Below are 14,466 nucleotides of genomic sequence, written 5' to 3'. Positions count from 1 at the left end.
AACGAGGTCAAACTATTTAAAGGACTGTTTCATTGCAATGGCCACTGGAGAAAATTTATTATTTAAGTGGAAATTTCCACATTCTTGACTCTTGAAATGAGAAAATGTAAAAGGGAACATTACAGTTCTTATGCCTTCCATATATATTGTTATATATTACATATATAATATACTGTGTATAAACTCACCGCTGAGATTTGTTTGTAGAGAGCTTGAATGTCTCAGACTGCAACATGATTTTATAAAAATCAGTCAGAGGGCCAGATAAAAGTGACTGGCGGGCCACCAGTTGACTATCTCTGATGTAGAGTTTCATGACTGAATTTAGGATTATTTCATAATGACTATGGCTTTCAAGCTAAAAATTAGATGAGAAAGATTAAAAAGGACTGAATTTTCCTTATTTGGTAGAAACAATTAAGGCTCAATGAACCGGGTAAGGATGGGCGAAGAGGAGGCGGGAACCAGCCGAGCACTCAACAAAAGTTGTAATGAAATAAATCAGTTTAAATAAACTTAAACACACACAAACATACACGTCTCTCTCTCTCTCTCTTTCTCTCTCTCTCGAACTGGCACCTTTGGCTCATTTTTAACCCCCTCCCAGCTGATTAGAACAATTCAGGGCTGGGCATGTGTCCTCACAGCCCGGCCACGCCCTCCTCCTCATCATATTCCTCCACCGCCCAACTCAGGCCGGGGAAACCTCCGGCATGGCATACTACCCTCCCTTCCTGGAGGGAAGGTGTTGCCCTTCCGGCCATCCTTCAGCCAGTAGGTCTTCCCTGCCTCTCTGGAGCATTGGGAGAGATGAGGGGAGGGAGAGGGGAGAGGGAAAGAGCAAGGGGAGAGACAGAGAGGAGAGAGGAAACTCGCTCACTGTTCCCCGGACACGACATCACCTGGTCCTCAGCCACTCCTCCGCCCTGTGGCGGATGACAGCCACTCTTCCCCTGCGGTTCGGCAGCGAGTCTTTCGATCCCTGGTGGATGGCAGCGGTTCCTCTGACTCCCGGCTGCCGGCAGCTACTCCTCTGTACCCTGGCAGGCGGCAGCGGCGAGGACTCCACGAAAGCACATCCCTCCTCCTTCCCAGGTTTCGGGACCAATGTAATGGGGAAGGAGGTGCATGGAGGAGGCGGGAACCATCTGAACAGTCAACAAAACTTTTAATGACAAATATTAATGTAAACACACACTCACACCGTCTGCGTGTGTGTGTCTCTCTCTTTCTCAAACTGGTCCCTCCGGCTCGTCTTTATCCCCTTCTTGGCTGAGATCAGTGCCAGGCGTGCTTCCTCACGGCCAGGCCACACCCTCCTCCTCATCACGCTCAAGTTCTGAATTAGATTAAGAATTCCCAATTACCTGACATAGATGCTCTTTCATCTGCTGTGTGTCTATCCTTTAGATGGGAAGCAGACTGATCTAGATTTGTGCATCGTGACTGTTCACACAAGGGAGTCTAAAGTATTTAATGAGTAGCCAAAAACACACTCTTTCTGGCAGATCCATGCAATGTCCCTCTTTCACTGTTTCTCTCTCTTTCGCCCTCTCTCGGATTCAGATCTCCACAGATGGTGTTGATGTACAGGAAGTGTTGACATCCTGTCTCATTCAACACATTAATGAGCACTGGCAGGACTGTCATTCACAAATCTCACTAGCAGTCTGTTAAATGAGCAGATATTGCCATTGAGCATTCTTTCAGCTGCTCATAATGAAATGTAATATATGAATAGTTTAATTAATTTTCATAATGTACTATTCATTGTTTTTCCACACATGATTGAAACACAGGTGTTTGGAGTGATAATACAGATTTTTGTATATACTGAAGAAAATTTAAGAAGTGCTTGCCAGTGCAGAACTCGCTGGTACAATGCTAGGGTGTTGCAGATGGTTGCCAGGTCATTGCTATGCTGTTGCAAAGGTCTTCTGTGTGGTTTCTAATGAATTATTCTAATTAATCAGCTGATATATGACCATTTTGAGATTATAGGCATCGGCTAAAAACTACTGATTAACATATGTGGTCATCTGCCAATAGTGTCTGTTCTAACGACAGTCTAGTAAATGGATAAAATGTTTAAAATATATATTTTCTGTTATCAAATAGATTTTAGTGTTTCTATATATATATAAAGGTCAAAGAGTTATATACATTTTATAATGTGTATTGTGTTAACCCTAACCCCCTTGTGTCGCCAAAACAGCGCCAACCTGCAACTCAGATTAGCATTCAGAGATTATATTCTTCTCAACACAGTTGTACAGAGCGGTTATCTGAGTTAACGTAGACTTTGTCTAGAACCAGTCCGGACATTTTCTGTTGACTTCTCTCATCAACACATTTCTGTCCACAGAACTGCCACTCACTGGATGTTTTTTTGTTTTGGCACCATTCGAGTAAATTCTAGTTTAAACTCTAATCTTAGCAAGCACCACTAAAAAACAACTTTATCCTTGAAAATATTTGGACAGTTTCCTTGCATTTGGTATTCAATGTGATGACTGTAACAACAGCATTCTTTGTGTTCATTTTATGATCACTTCAGTTTAATTTCAACTCCAATACAGTGAATATTCGCTGAAAAATGTGAACTTGTGTTATGCATTTGTCTTCTGATGCCTTTTAAACAGGGTTTTGTGGTGTGGATGTAAATAGCCATGTGGAACTGTGTTATTTTGTTGTTAAAAAGCGGACTGGGGTCTGTGCCCTCTGATCTTTTGTTCAGCTCGGCTTTCTTCTCATGTCAGATACTGTGATGTGCACATGAAAGCACCTCCTCATAACAAAGAGCAGTGTGCTGCAGGATGCAAAAGGTTATGTAAGAACTCGTTTGTATTAGTTGCCAAATCAATCTCTGTAACTTTGCTGATGGGGGAAAAGTGTGTCCGATGCAATCATGTTTCTCTGTGCAAGGTGAAATTGACTCTTTTAGGATCTATTCAATGGGAGATTCTTAAATCAGGGGAACTTTTCTGTTCTCTAGGAAGAAAACATGCTTTTTTGTTTGCAGAAATATAGTTTGAAGAAGTAAAATGTTTTAAGATTTCAAGTAGTTGAAAGTGTCTCATCTTTTCTGAATCTTCTTCTCTTTTTCTCTTTCCTACCTTCAGATTTCTAAATCATCACATCATTGTGGTAACTAGCCCTACCCTTTGAAGAAATGACCTCCTCAGCTCACACGTCCTGTTCCTCCACTGACATCATTGATGAGCTGCAGCTCATCACCGCACAGAATCTGGAGAGGGTGGACATCAACAAATATTATGACGTGATCAGGGAGCTCGGCAAGGGCACCTACGGCAAAGTTGACCTGGTCATCCACAAGATCAGAGGTAGGTAGCAGGTGATGCACCTTAAAGAATGCTCATAGCTTACATTTACATTTATGCATTTGGCAGACACTTTTATACAAAGCAACTTACTGCACTTATTACAGGGACAATCCCCCGGAGCAACCTGGAGTTGAGTGCCTTGCTCAAGGACACAATGGATAGGATGATAGGATATTGGCTGTGGGGATAGTTGATAGGATATTGGCTGTGGGGATCAAACCAGTGACCTTCTGATTACCAGTTATGTGCTTTAGCCCACTACACCACCACCATCTCAAGCTTGGTTTATTAGAAATGATTAAAGATATTTAAGTACCTTATACAGGATATCCATGATACAATTACAATTTTACTCACACACTTAATGTGTTCATGTGCTGTTTAGTGCATGTCACTGAGAAACTCTGAAATCAGCAATACATGATAATCTGAGGCATGACTTCCCATATGGGAATCATAAGGAATTCAATTAATCTGTTTCCAATTCTGATTCCTCTTAAGCCCATTTGCGTTACGATTTCATTAATGCTTCTTTTAGTACTTGAATAAATAAATTATTAGTGTTGGGTGTAATCAGATTACAAAGTATTTGGTTGAAGTAATGTAATTACTTTTTAAGTCAAAAAGTAATGAACACATTACATTTTAAATGCATGTAATCAGATTACAGTTTTAGAGAAGTAATTAGTAAATTGTAGTGGATTACTTTCTTTGAGTATCTTACCCAACAACTGATTCAGTGTGTGAGAGTTGATATACTTGTCTAGATTGTTTGACTGTACATGAATCGAACCACACTGTTTGTGCTGTATATTTGTTGCACGCAACCAGTGAGGACAGCGCAGTAAGAGACATGTTGTCTATTTATTGTTTTTGCATTGTTTTGCGGCATCCAGTCTTCCTCTCTTATCACATAAGCTTAGAATTCAAGCTCACAATGCAAATATTGTAAAATATAATTTCAGTCATGAGAGATTTAGCATGTTTTTGTGGGTATTACATGTTGATAGGATATTGGTCTTGTTGGACTAGATCTGCTAAGCTGCTAATGCTGTGTAACGAGGCTGGCAACAGGTAGATGAAAAGACGATGATAAGTGCGAAAAACCAAAGTGCAGTTTATTTACATGATGAATATCCCAAACATGAATCCAAATTTGAGAACAAACATAAACATGAACAACTTGACTAGAGTTGACATGGCATGGCATGGCATGGCATGGCTTGGCTTGGCTTGGCTTGGCTTGGCTTGGCTTGGCTATAAACTTAACATGGAACGCTGTACACCAACAATGATACATTCACAATGCTCGAAGATGGACTATGGCAAACATGAGGGCTAAATACTTGGACTTGGGAGAACAAATGACAATAATAACCAATGAACACACAGAACTCTAAACAAGATAACGAGACTGCTAACAAGTAATGTAACAATGAACCAATGGGGACAAGACACAAGAACATGGGAAACACCTGACAAGATCACATGACAATGAAACAGGAACAAACATGGCATGGAACTATTTTACCAAAATAAAAGACATGAACAAAAACACATAAAATCATGACATGCTGCTGCTACTGCAGAGTACGTATGGAGACATGTTACTGCATATTGAGATAAGCATGTGTACATGCTGATGCTGCTTCTGCACAGTTAGATAAACACAAGACATGCTGCATCAACCATGCATGACATTCTGCTGCACAATTAGACATAAATATAATCCCCCAACAAAGCAGAAAAGATGCACAAATGCATAACACAAAACGCAAAACACAAACCCCCAAACATGCAAATCTACCGCTAAAACTTGTGTATTGCTGCTGCTCCAAAGAGCCATGTGCACCAAGTGTACAGTATGCTAGCTTGACATATTACATGTGAACAAACTGATTGTTTCATGATCCTGTACTTTGTTTTAAAACAGCGCAGGTTCTGAATAACAACTGGTTGCTGGTTCCCAACCCTGCCTATTGCTATACCTGTCCTTGGAAAACCGTAGACAATTCATGAAGTCACACCTAAACACCAACCATCTGCTCCAAATACAACATTTCAATGACTTTCAGGACATTCATATGATCTGATGTAGATGTTTACGTTTGTCTTTAGAAGAGTATTGATGCTTTGCATCATGAGAAATTCCTCTGTTTGGCTTGTGCATCCCTCCGATTTCAAAGAGATGCAAAACACACCATCTGTCAGCATCCAAAGTCCCATCAGTCTACACCTCATTTATCATTCACACCAAGTACTGGCCTTACTCAGAAGATTGACGCTGCAGTGCACAGTGAAGGCAGTTCCTGGAATCCACAATCCTGCTTGCTTCAGCAGAACTCGTTTCATGTGCCACCATGACATTTTGGCTATTTCATATGCCACCAAGCCATGTAATGTACATTAACAGGATATTGGTTCTGCTCAATGACAGATATTTTAAGATGTCTTCGAAAGCAAGAAGCCAAGAAGCAAGACGTTTACCAGCCAAAAAAATGTATAAAAATAGAGAGTAGTTAAGGGAAACACCACTTTCTAGTTGTAGTTGCAGGGTTCCATTGTAGTTCCTTAAAGGAACCTTTTCCTTTTTATGGTTTTATGATATTTGGGAAAAACTTTATATTTATGTTTAGTCTTGGCACAAACTGATATTCCTTTGTCATGTAATCTTTTAGCCAATCAACGTACATATTTCCTCTGTCTAGCACTTAAATTGTCCTCAATTGTTGGCTGCTAAGCTGGATTGTCGCGCTACTTGAGTTTTTCTCACTGAAACTGTCTTCCTCCCCTGCACCACCTGTCTAGACTTCATGTTTGTTTAACTGTGTGCTAATATGCATATCATTTGTCATATCAATTATAATACTCCAAAATGTATTTCAAATGTTGTCATGACTAAACTACATTTAAATTTGTAAACTCTGGGGTCAAAATTACAGTGTCAATATCTACAGATAATCAGGAATGATTTAAAGGCCAAGCAATGTTAACCTGTACCTCTCCCTTCTCCTCCAGGCACGAAAATGGCCCTGAAATTCTTGCGCAAGAAAACCACCAAGCTGAAGAGTTTCCTGCGGGAGTACAGCATCTCTCTCTACCTGTCACCCTGTCCTTTCATCATCAACATGTTTGGCATCGCCTTTGAAACCGATGAATACTACATCTTCGCGCAAGAATATGCGCTGGCAGGCGATCTCTTCGACATCATTCCTCCCCAGGTGAGAGAATGTGTGCTTCTAGTCCTAGCTTGAACCTCTAGATAATATACCGTAGTATGTTGACATATTAATAGAAATAATGAGCTACTTCTTATGTGCACATGCTTATTAGCTAACGTTTTTGTCTTAAATGGAAGCATTAAGATCATTCTGGTTCTGTTAAGGTATTTTGCCACTTCTGTATCCTACCTTGATTAACTCAGTGTTTCCCAAACTTTTTCTGCCACGGCACACTTTTTACAAATAAAAAATACCACTGCGTGCACAGAATATTTTGGTGAGGCTTGCTTCTGTGTCACAAATTTGTTCAATTGTATTAACTGATTGGTTCAGTCGCCCCTTCTTGAGATGCCACTAGGTGGCGACAAATGAGCGTCTAATGTGCTGTGAGTGAGTCAGTGAATCATTTTGAGTCGTTCATGACTGAAATCTACCAAGTGACTTTATAGTAAAAAACAAAGCAGATCTTTAGTCTTCCTTCAGTTTGAGCATTATTTTTCAACCAAAAACACAACAATAGTCTAATAATAGACTATTATATTTTAGTGAGTTTCATTAACATCCTTATATAGTATAAGATTTATAAACACAGCAGATCTATGGTATCATTTTATTAAACCACTGAGCGTGACTTTTTTCAGAAAAGACCACATTAATAGATAAATAATAATCATTTTGAGTTTCAATAATGTTCTTTCGTCATTATAAAGCGCATTTCACGTGAGTTGAGTCGAGGCGTCAACGCTCCATTAAACGCCAGCGTCAAGCGCCGCATCGCCCTCCACATGACAAGAGTTGCAGAAAGCGGCACAGAGGGGCGATTTTACGAGTTTGTCATGTAAAAAGCATGAGCTGTGCACAATAAACATTGAAAACATGTATTTGGAAGATAGATAAAAAAGCTTGCAGTTGCTTTGATAGCAGAAAGTAATAAAAGGACTCGTTTATGTTTAGGTCGAAGCGTTTTCTTGGTGAATTTAAATAAGTTCAATAACTGGGGTCTCTGATATTCAGAAACGGTAAGGTCATATTTATTAAAATAAATTATGAGACATTCAATATATATCCACAAATTTGGACAGTTTTTAAATATTTCTTGTTGCTTTGCACTCTCAAAGACATTAATTATTAACCAAAAACATGTGTGGAAAAACACTTGGTGAAAAGTGCCGTCACTTCATAATTTATTCAGCAGCACTGATGTGAGTCACGTAAAAGCCCCTTAACATGTATAAGCGTCACTCACTTTTACACATTAATCATTGCTCTTCTGCCCATTACAAATGAGAAGTTTCACGAGTGCCTCTTCTTCAGAGTTCAAGCAACATTCCTGTCGGACACAGTGCACACGCTGCTGTAGCCAAGCATGCGATTGGCCATAGATGTAACCAATCAAACGATCAGCCACGGTAGGACTGTGGTTGCAATCACGCAATTGACTACTGCTGAAATCAATCAAACGGGAGTCCGACCCCCGAATATTTTTTATTAGATTTTTTATTTATGCATTTATTGATTTATTTTGTGGAATTTATAATTTTCCACAGCTGAACATTCTTTGCCGTGGCACAGTGGTTTGAAAACACTGGATTAACTGATTGTTTATAATACCATGCAAAGGTGTTCTGAGTGGTTGTTAGTGCGTTGCTGTGTGGTTGCTAGGGTATTCTGGATGGTTGAAGTCAAAAGAGCCCACCAACTTGTCTATATGGCATTCCATTCCCTAAATATGTCTCAGATCTTTAATATAAATCTATCAGATATTTTAAGGACTTTTAGGACACAAGGCAAATTTGTAAGTCTGATCACTTATTTTTCAAATAGTTATCACAAGTGATACACATTAAGCCACACAATTTGAGGTGTCATTCACATTCAAAGTTCAATTGCATTGAGTTAAGGTTTTGTTTCGATGTCAGAACCAGGCATGGTGTGATAATGTTCCAGCAACAAGTAATTTATCTGTCTGAAAATGAAAATGCTGCGTGATGTGACCCAAGTCCATTAGATCATGTTTGATGTTTAATGTACAGTTATGAGGAGCAGGATTTTGGACCAAGGAGAGTACAGTGAGGGTGACGCTGCAGAAATAGAAACCAAGTGACTGACAAAATATCTTGTTACTTGTCACTTGTCACTGGCCCTGTTTAGACCTGATATTAAGTATTTGGGCAATCTGTTTGAAATGGGACGAAGCTAAAGACAGGAGTAAACAGGGTCTAAGATTTGTCCTATTAAACCATATTCGGAGGTTGTCAATAGTGGTTGAAAGTGCATGTGACCACATTGGGGTGTAAATGCTCATTCTTTCGACTTTTTATGGCTTTAAAAATAAATAATCGAAACACCTTGTATTAACAGGGCCATTGTTGCATCAGGTTAAGACAAAATCTCAGATTTACAGTAAATGAAAGGGATAGTTTTTATTGCCTGTAACTTTAACACATCACATCTGGCAAAGGTGTGAGCAAAAAGTATGAGCAATAATTATAATGACGCTTGCCTTAGCAAACACCACCAATAATACTTTCACAATTAAGCTTCTTCCTTTCTGTTCGGACTGTAATACCCACAGCTAAAAAGTGAAATTCACAGTTGGTCTTTTGACAGTTTCAAGTGTCTCATGGAAATCAATGAGGACTTTATGTTCCCTGCAAACTTGTTGCGGAGCTACAATAAGACTTCAGTTGGCTTTAAGGCTGATCAGGTTTTCTTCTGCGGGGGCTTAAAATGCTCCTGATTTGGCTGTCTGTGTGAATTCTGAAAATCTCCATTATGTAATGGTTTTGCATCTAATTCCACATTCTCTCCACTCTCCTGTACATAGGTGGGATTGCCTGAGAGTGTGGCCAAGCGTTGCGTGCACCAGGTGGGGATTGCACTGGACTACCTGCACTGCAAGAAGCTGGTACACCGTGACATAAAGCCAGAGAATGTCCTCATCTTTGACAAGGAGTGCCGGAAGGTGAAACTGTCAGATTTTGGCATGACACGCCGGGCCGGCTCTCCAATGAAGCGGGTGAGCGGAACCATCCCGTATACTGCACCAGAACTGTGTGACCCCGGGCGGCAAGAGGGCTTATGTGTAGACTACAGCACGGACGTCTGGGCCTTCGGTGTCCTTCTTTTCTGCATGCTCACTGGAAACTTTCCCTGGGAAAAGGCTCTGCCATCCGACACCTTCTACGAGGAGTTTGTGCGCTGGCAACAGCGGCGGAGGCGGACAAGCGCCGTGCCTTCACAGTGGCGCCGTTTTACCGATGAGGCACTCCGCATGTTCCGGCGCCTGCTATCTATCGAGCAGGACCGCCGATGCTCCATCAAGGAGGTCTTCAGCTCCTTCAACCACTGCTGGATGCTCGACACAGAGAACGGCAACACAACCCACACTTGCACGAGTAACAGCAACAGTGGCGCGGTCATAAATGGATGTCAGGCTGAGCTTAGCTCCTCTTCTTCAGAAGAAGATGAGTTGGTGGACCGCTTGAAGCAGCAGAGCTTGTCACAAGGGTGTGGGGTAGCTAAAGGGGGCATTGTCATGGACCCATTGACAGCACACTACTCATCAACATCTACAAACAGCTCTCCTTCCTCTACTGTTGGCTATGAGCGCGGCCCCCGTGACAACAATGGCAACAGCAGTCGCATCCTAGCGGCGACGCCAATTGAAATATGCGTGTAGAGAGGTAACCGGCACAAACCCACCTTGCACATAGACTTGGGATGACTAGATAAAAGGAGGGACTCAAGTTCTTGAGGAGCAAATGCTTGAGAAGGAAATTCTGTAGCTGATGTTCGGCGCAAGTGTGCTAAGAGTATCCCAAGAATAGTTGAAATCTTGAAACTATTCCTTCTGACGAGTGTTTCAGAGGGAATGTGAAAGACAATCACCAAAATCTGACAATTGTATCTCGACCAATTTTTCCACATATAATCAGTCTAAAATGAAAGAAGATTCTGAAGAATAGGAGAACCTCTTCTGTGAAAATTTCAAGCAATATATTGAATGTTTGGCGAAGAAAATTATTGAACTCAGAAGAGATTTTAAAACAATCAGATTTTTCATATGTGAAACATGGCAAAAACAGTTATTAGTGGAGACTAACATTGTTTCGGAAGCACAGTGTTAACTGTGGTGCTATTGTTTCGTGCTTGTGTATCCCTGTGGTCAGTGGATAGGACTTTGGAATCTTATGTTACTTTTTAAGTGTTTTACTATTTATTTTTGGTTCTTTTACCCTCTAACATTTGCATTATTTATTTAATATTGTAAAATAACAAAGTTGAATCATTTGCAATGAAACTGCATTGTCAAAACTCAGTTTGCTCACTATAAAACCAAAACCGACATGTACAACAAAATGTCAACTAATTCCAGAAGCCTGTTAGTAAGTTTTGAATGCTAGATGCGCATAAATCTGTTCAAGGTAACATAGTAATTAGAGTTGCCAAATATCCCATTTTAGCTGCAATGAACATGTCCCAAATGGTATGCCTATTTTATCCTATAATTTAGCAGTGAGAAGATCAAGGGTGATATTTGAAACATTGCTCCTAGAAACACAGTTCAAAAACTCTTCAGCCATTTCATGCTAACACATTTATGAAAAGAATATACAGGTATAATATACTGCTTATTTCTTTTCGTCTGGCATTCTTTTTGAGCACCATTGATAGATTGATCCCTGATAGTACATTGGCGTTGGCAAGACATTTGAGTTTTCGGTTTCATCTAAAAGAAGAAAGTCTAGACATGTCACAGAGATGCTAAAATGTTACAATATTTAGTAGATGTTTTCCGAACATGTTCTTACATGTTTTCTGAGTATATTAATAAAATGTTAACTGGATGTTTGTTCACAAATATGATGCTTAAAGTAGAACGCAGTGCTTTTCAGATGATACGCTCTTTCACAGATGTTTCGGTGACGTACGTTTGCTACTGAGTGTTTATGGATTTCTCAGGTATACCATTCACTGTGTAATGTTTAACACTCACTTTTACTACTCCACCGTGATGTTATTATTATTTGCTGGTATTCGTATGAAAAGTGTGGATCTTGCACATGTACATTTTCAAACAGTTGGAATGACACTTAAACGTACAATAGCAATATACTGACAGAATCTAAAATGTAAAACTTTAGAGACATACAATGTTAACAATTCTGTTGGGGCGTGGGAAGCTCAGCAAGTATTGACACTGACTACCACCCCTAGAGTCGCGAGTTTGAATCCAGGGTGTGCTGAGAGACTCCAGCCAGGTCTCCTAAGCAACCAAATTGGCCCGGTTGCTAGGGAGGGTAGAGTCACATGGGGTAACCTCCTCGTGGTTCGCGATTAGAGGTTCTCGCTCTCAATGGGGCGTGTGGTAAGTTGTGTGTGGATAGTGGAGTGTAGCATGAGCCTCCACATGCTGTGAGTCTCTGCGGTGTCATGCACGACGAGCCATGTGATAAGATCCGCAGATTGACGGTCTCAACTGAGACTTGTCCTCCACCACCCAGATTGAGGTAACTGCGCCACCAAGAGGACCTACTAAGTAGTTGGAATTGGGTGAGAAAAGGGGGATTAAAAGAAAAAGAAGAAAAAAAAACAATTCTGTTGAATTTCACAGAATATTGAATTCACAGGTTTTATTTAAAATATTGTAAATGTTTAGATATTTCCAATATCTAAATTTATAAACAAGATGGGATTGCATATTTCACTCATCTGCAGTGGTACCATAGAAAATGTTCTGGCAGTTCCAGTTCAGACCAGTCTTCAGAGGACTCGGAATAAAGATTTATACCTCCCTAAAGTTGTACATGCTTAAAAGGGTTTACATTTTAGATGGTGTCAATACATGGATATTTTACATTTCAGTGTTTATCCAAATGTACGTTTACACTTTATGTATGAATACGAATGAGATCACCTTGATTACTCAGTTGAAGTGTAAAAATCAAGCGTAGTCGAGTTTGCTGTTGAATGATGTCATATTTGTGCTCCATGACAAATAGAAGTGCTGCTTTGGGCCAGGGAATGAACTTCCTCTAGTGTATCTGCACATTATCCTTTTATTAGGGCCCTTGATTACATATACATTTTACCTGCTGCTAAACCTTGAATACTTTACATTTAGCTCAAATAATTCAAAAATGCCAATGAAGTGACATGTACCCCCTGGTCCAGAACAAGTTCTTGTGCAATTTAAGAGGTTTTCATTGTTAAAATCTTTATTTAATTTATGATGACATTTCTTCAATGTCGTACTCTTGTTCCAAGACAGATAGCAAAGGTCATTTTGACCTTATAAAATAAAAAAAATAAAAAGGTGTAATCAAATCTTAGAAAGGGAACTTTGTCATTTTGCATGGATATTACAGAAAGTCTTATGTAAAAGGAGGTTGTATCTGTACTATCATTTAGAGTTGTGAAAATGATTGTGTAGTCATACTTTCAAGTAGCACAAGTTTACAACATTTTACATAATTATCAATGGAGTCCAAAAGAAAATAAAAAAAATGTTTTTTTAATACTTCATGTGCTGAATGTGCACCTCATTGTAGGCAAACAGTCATGTAAAGTGCAGTGCATAAAGTATTTTTGTTTTATTTATTTATTTAATTTTTGCGCTGATATAAAACTAATGTAGAAGTTCAGCGCTGCACTGAGAAACATTTTAACCTGCAAAAATTATTAAAACCTTTCTTCAAGAGAACAAAAGTAAAACTAGTCATCTTAATGTGTTGTGTTTTCCAGAAATATTTGCATGAATTAATATTACTCTGGAGAAACATTGTAGAAATAAACACTGAAAGTATTGAATGCAGTGTGTGTCTTTTCTGAAGCATTATAACAGTCAGCTGCTTTTCAATCACAAGTGTGTAATTACAGAATAATATATATATATATACACACACACACATACAGTGCTCTGAAAAAGTATTTGCCCCATCATGATTTCTTATGTTTTTGTGTATATCTGATACTAAATTGTTAAAATAATTCTAACAAAATCTAACATAAAAAAAGGCAACCAAAGTAAACACAAAATACATATTTTAAATTATATTGTTATTTATTGAAGCAAAAACTTTATTAAATACCAACTGGGCCTGTGTGAAAAAGTATTTGCCCTTAGTTACTAAATCCACAAATCTATGACTGCATTCATAATTGGGTTCAGCTGGACTTGACACACCCAGGATTGATTACTGCCAGCACTGTTCAATCCAATCAACAACTAAATAGAACTTTTTCAGCAGCATGAAGTTGGTTAAAAGGTTCCACTCCTTAGCACACTACGCCAAGGTTGAAAGAAATTCCAGAAAATGTGATTGAAATACATCAGTCTGGGAAGGGTTACAAAGCTATATCAAAGGCTCTGGGACTCCAAAGAACCACATTGTGAGCCATTATCTCCAAATGGAGAAAACTTGTGGCACAGTAGTGAACCTTCCCAGAAGTGGTCGACCTTCCAAAATTCCTCCAGGAGCACAGCAACAAGTCACAAAAAGCCAAGGACAAAATCCAAGGAACTGCAGACCTCTCTCTCGCATCAATAAAGTTCACTGTTCATGACTCCACTATCAGAAAGACACTGACCAAAAATGGCATCCATGGAAGAGTGGCGAGCAGACTCGGCGTCAGACGATTTTGCCGGGGCTTCAGCCCTGAATGTTTTGAGTGTTGACTGACAAATATGAAACCGGACAATAGGCTATGTAAACCCCCGAAATCATAAGTTGCCTTATTTCATTGTGCTTTGGTTTTGCACATACTGCATACAGCCTATAAAAATAGTCATAGGTCTTAAAAATAATCTAGCCTATAGAATAAGTTTCTTTGCTGTCGGTAGTCTAAGGGCTACTCCGTTTCTTCCTGTCTGTTGAATATGTGTAACGAGCATATAA

At 39.5% G+C, this 14,466-nt stretch overlaps 1 protein-coding gene across 1 annotated transcript in view; it reads left to right on the top strand.

Annotated features, from left to right (window-relative positions):
- Positions 1-13,357, top strand: part of LOC127647917 (serine/threonine-protein kinase SBK1-like) — a 19,143-nt gene extending 5,786 nt beyond the window's left edge. Inside the window, exons 2-4 of the mRNA XM_052132442.1 lie at positions 3,123-3,344; positions 6,363-6,565; positions 9,393-13,357. Of these exons, the coding sequence (XP_051988402.1) occupies positions 3,173-3,344; positions 6,363-6,565; positions 9,393-10,247 (1,230 nt within the window). The 5' untranslated portion in view covers positions 3,123-3,172 and the 3' untranslated portion in view covers positions 10,248-13,357. The remainder of the gene's footprint in view (positions 1-3,122; positions 3,345-6,362; positions 6,566-9,392) is intronic.
- Positions 13,358-14,466: the final 1,109 nt, after the last annotated feature.

Source organism: Xyrauchen texanus, chromosome 8 (genome assembly GCF_025860055.1).
Source record: "Xyrauchen texanus isolate HMW12.3.18 chromosome 8, RBS_HiC_50CHRs, whole genome shotgun sequence".
NCBI classification, from domain to species: Eukaryota; Metazoa; Chordata; class Actinopteri; order Cypriniformes; family Catostomidae; genus Xyrauchen; species Xyrauchen texanus.
Note: the sequence above shows the minus strand (reverse complement) of the source record. Positions and strands in the feature narration are given on the sequence as shown.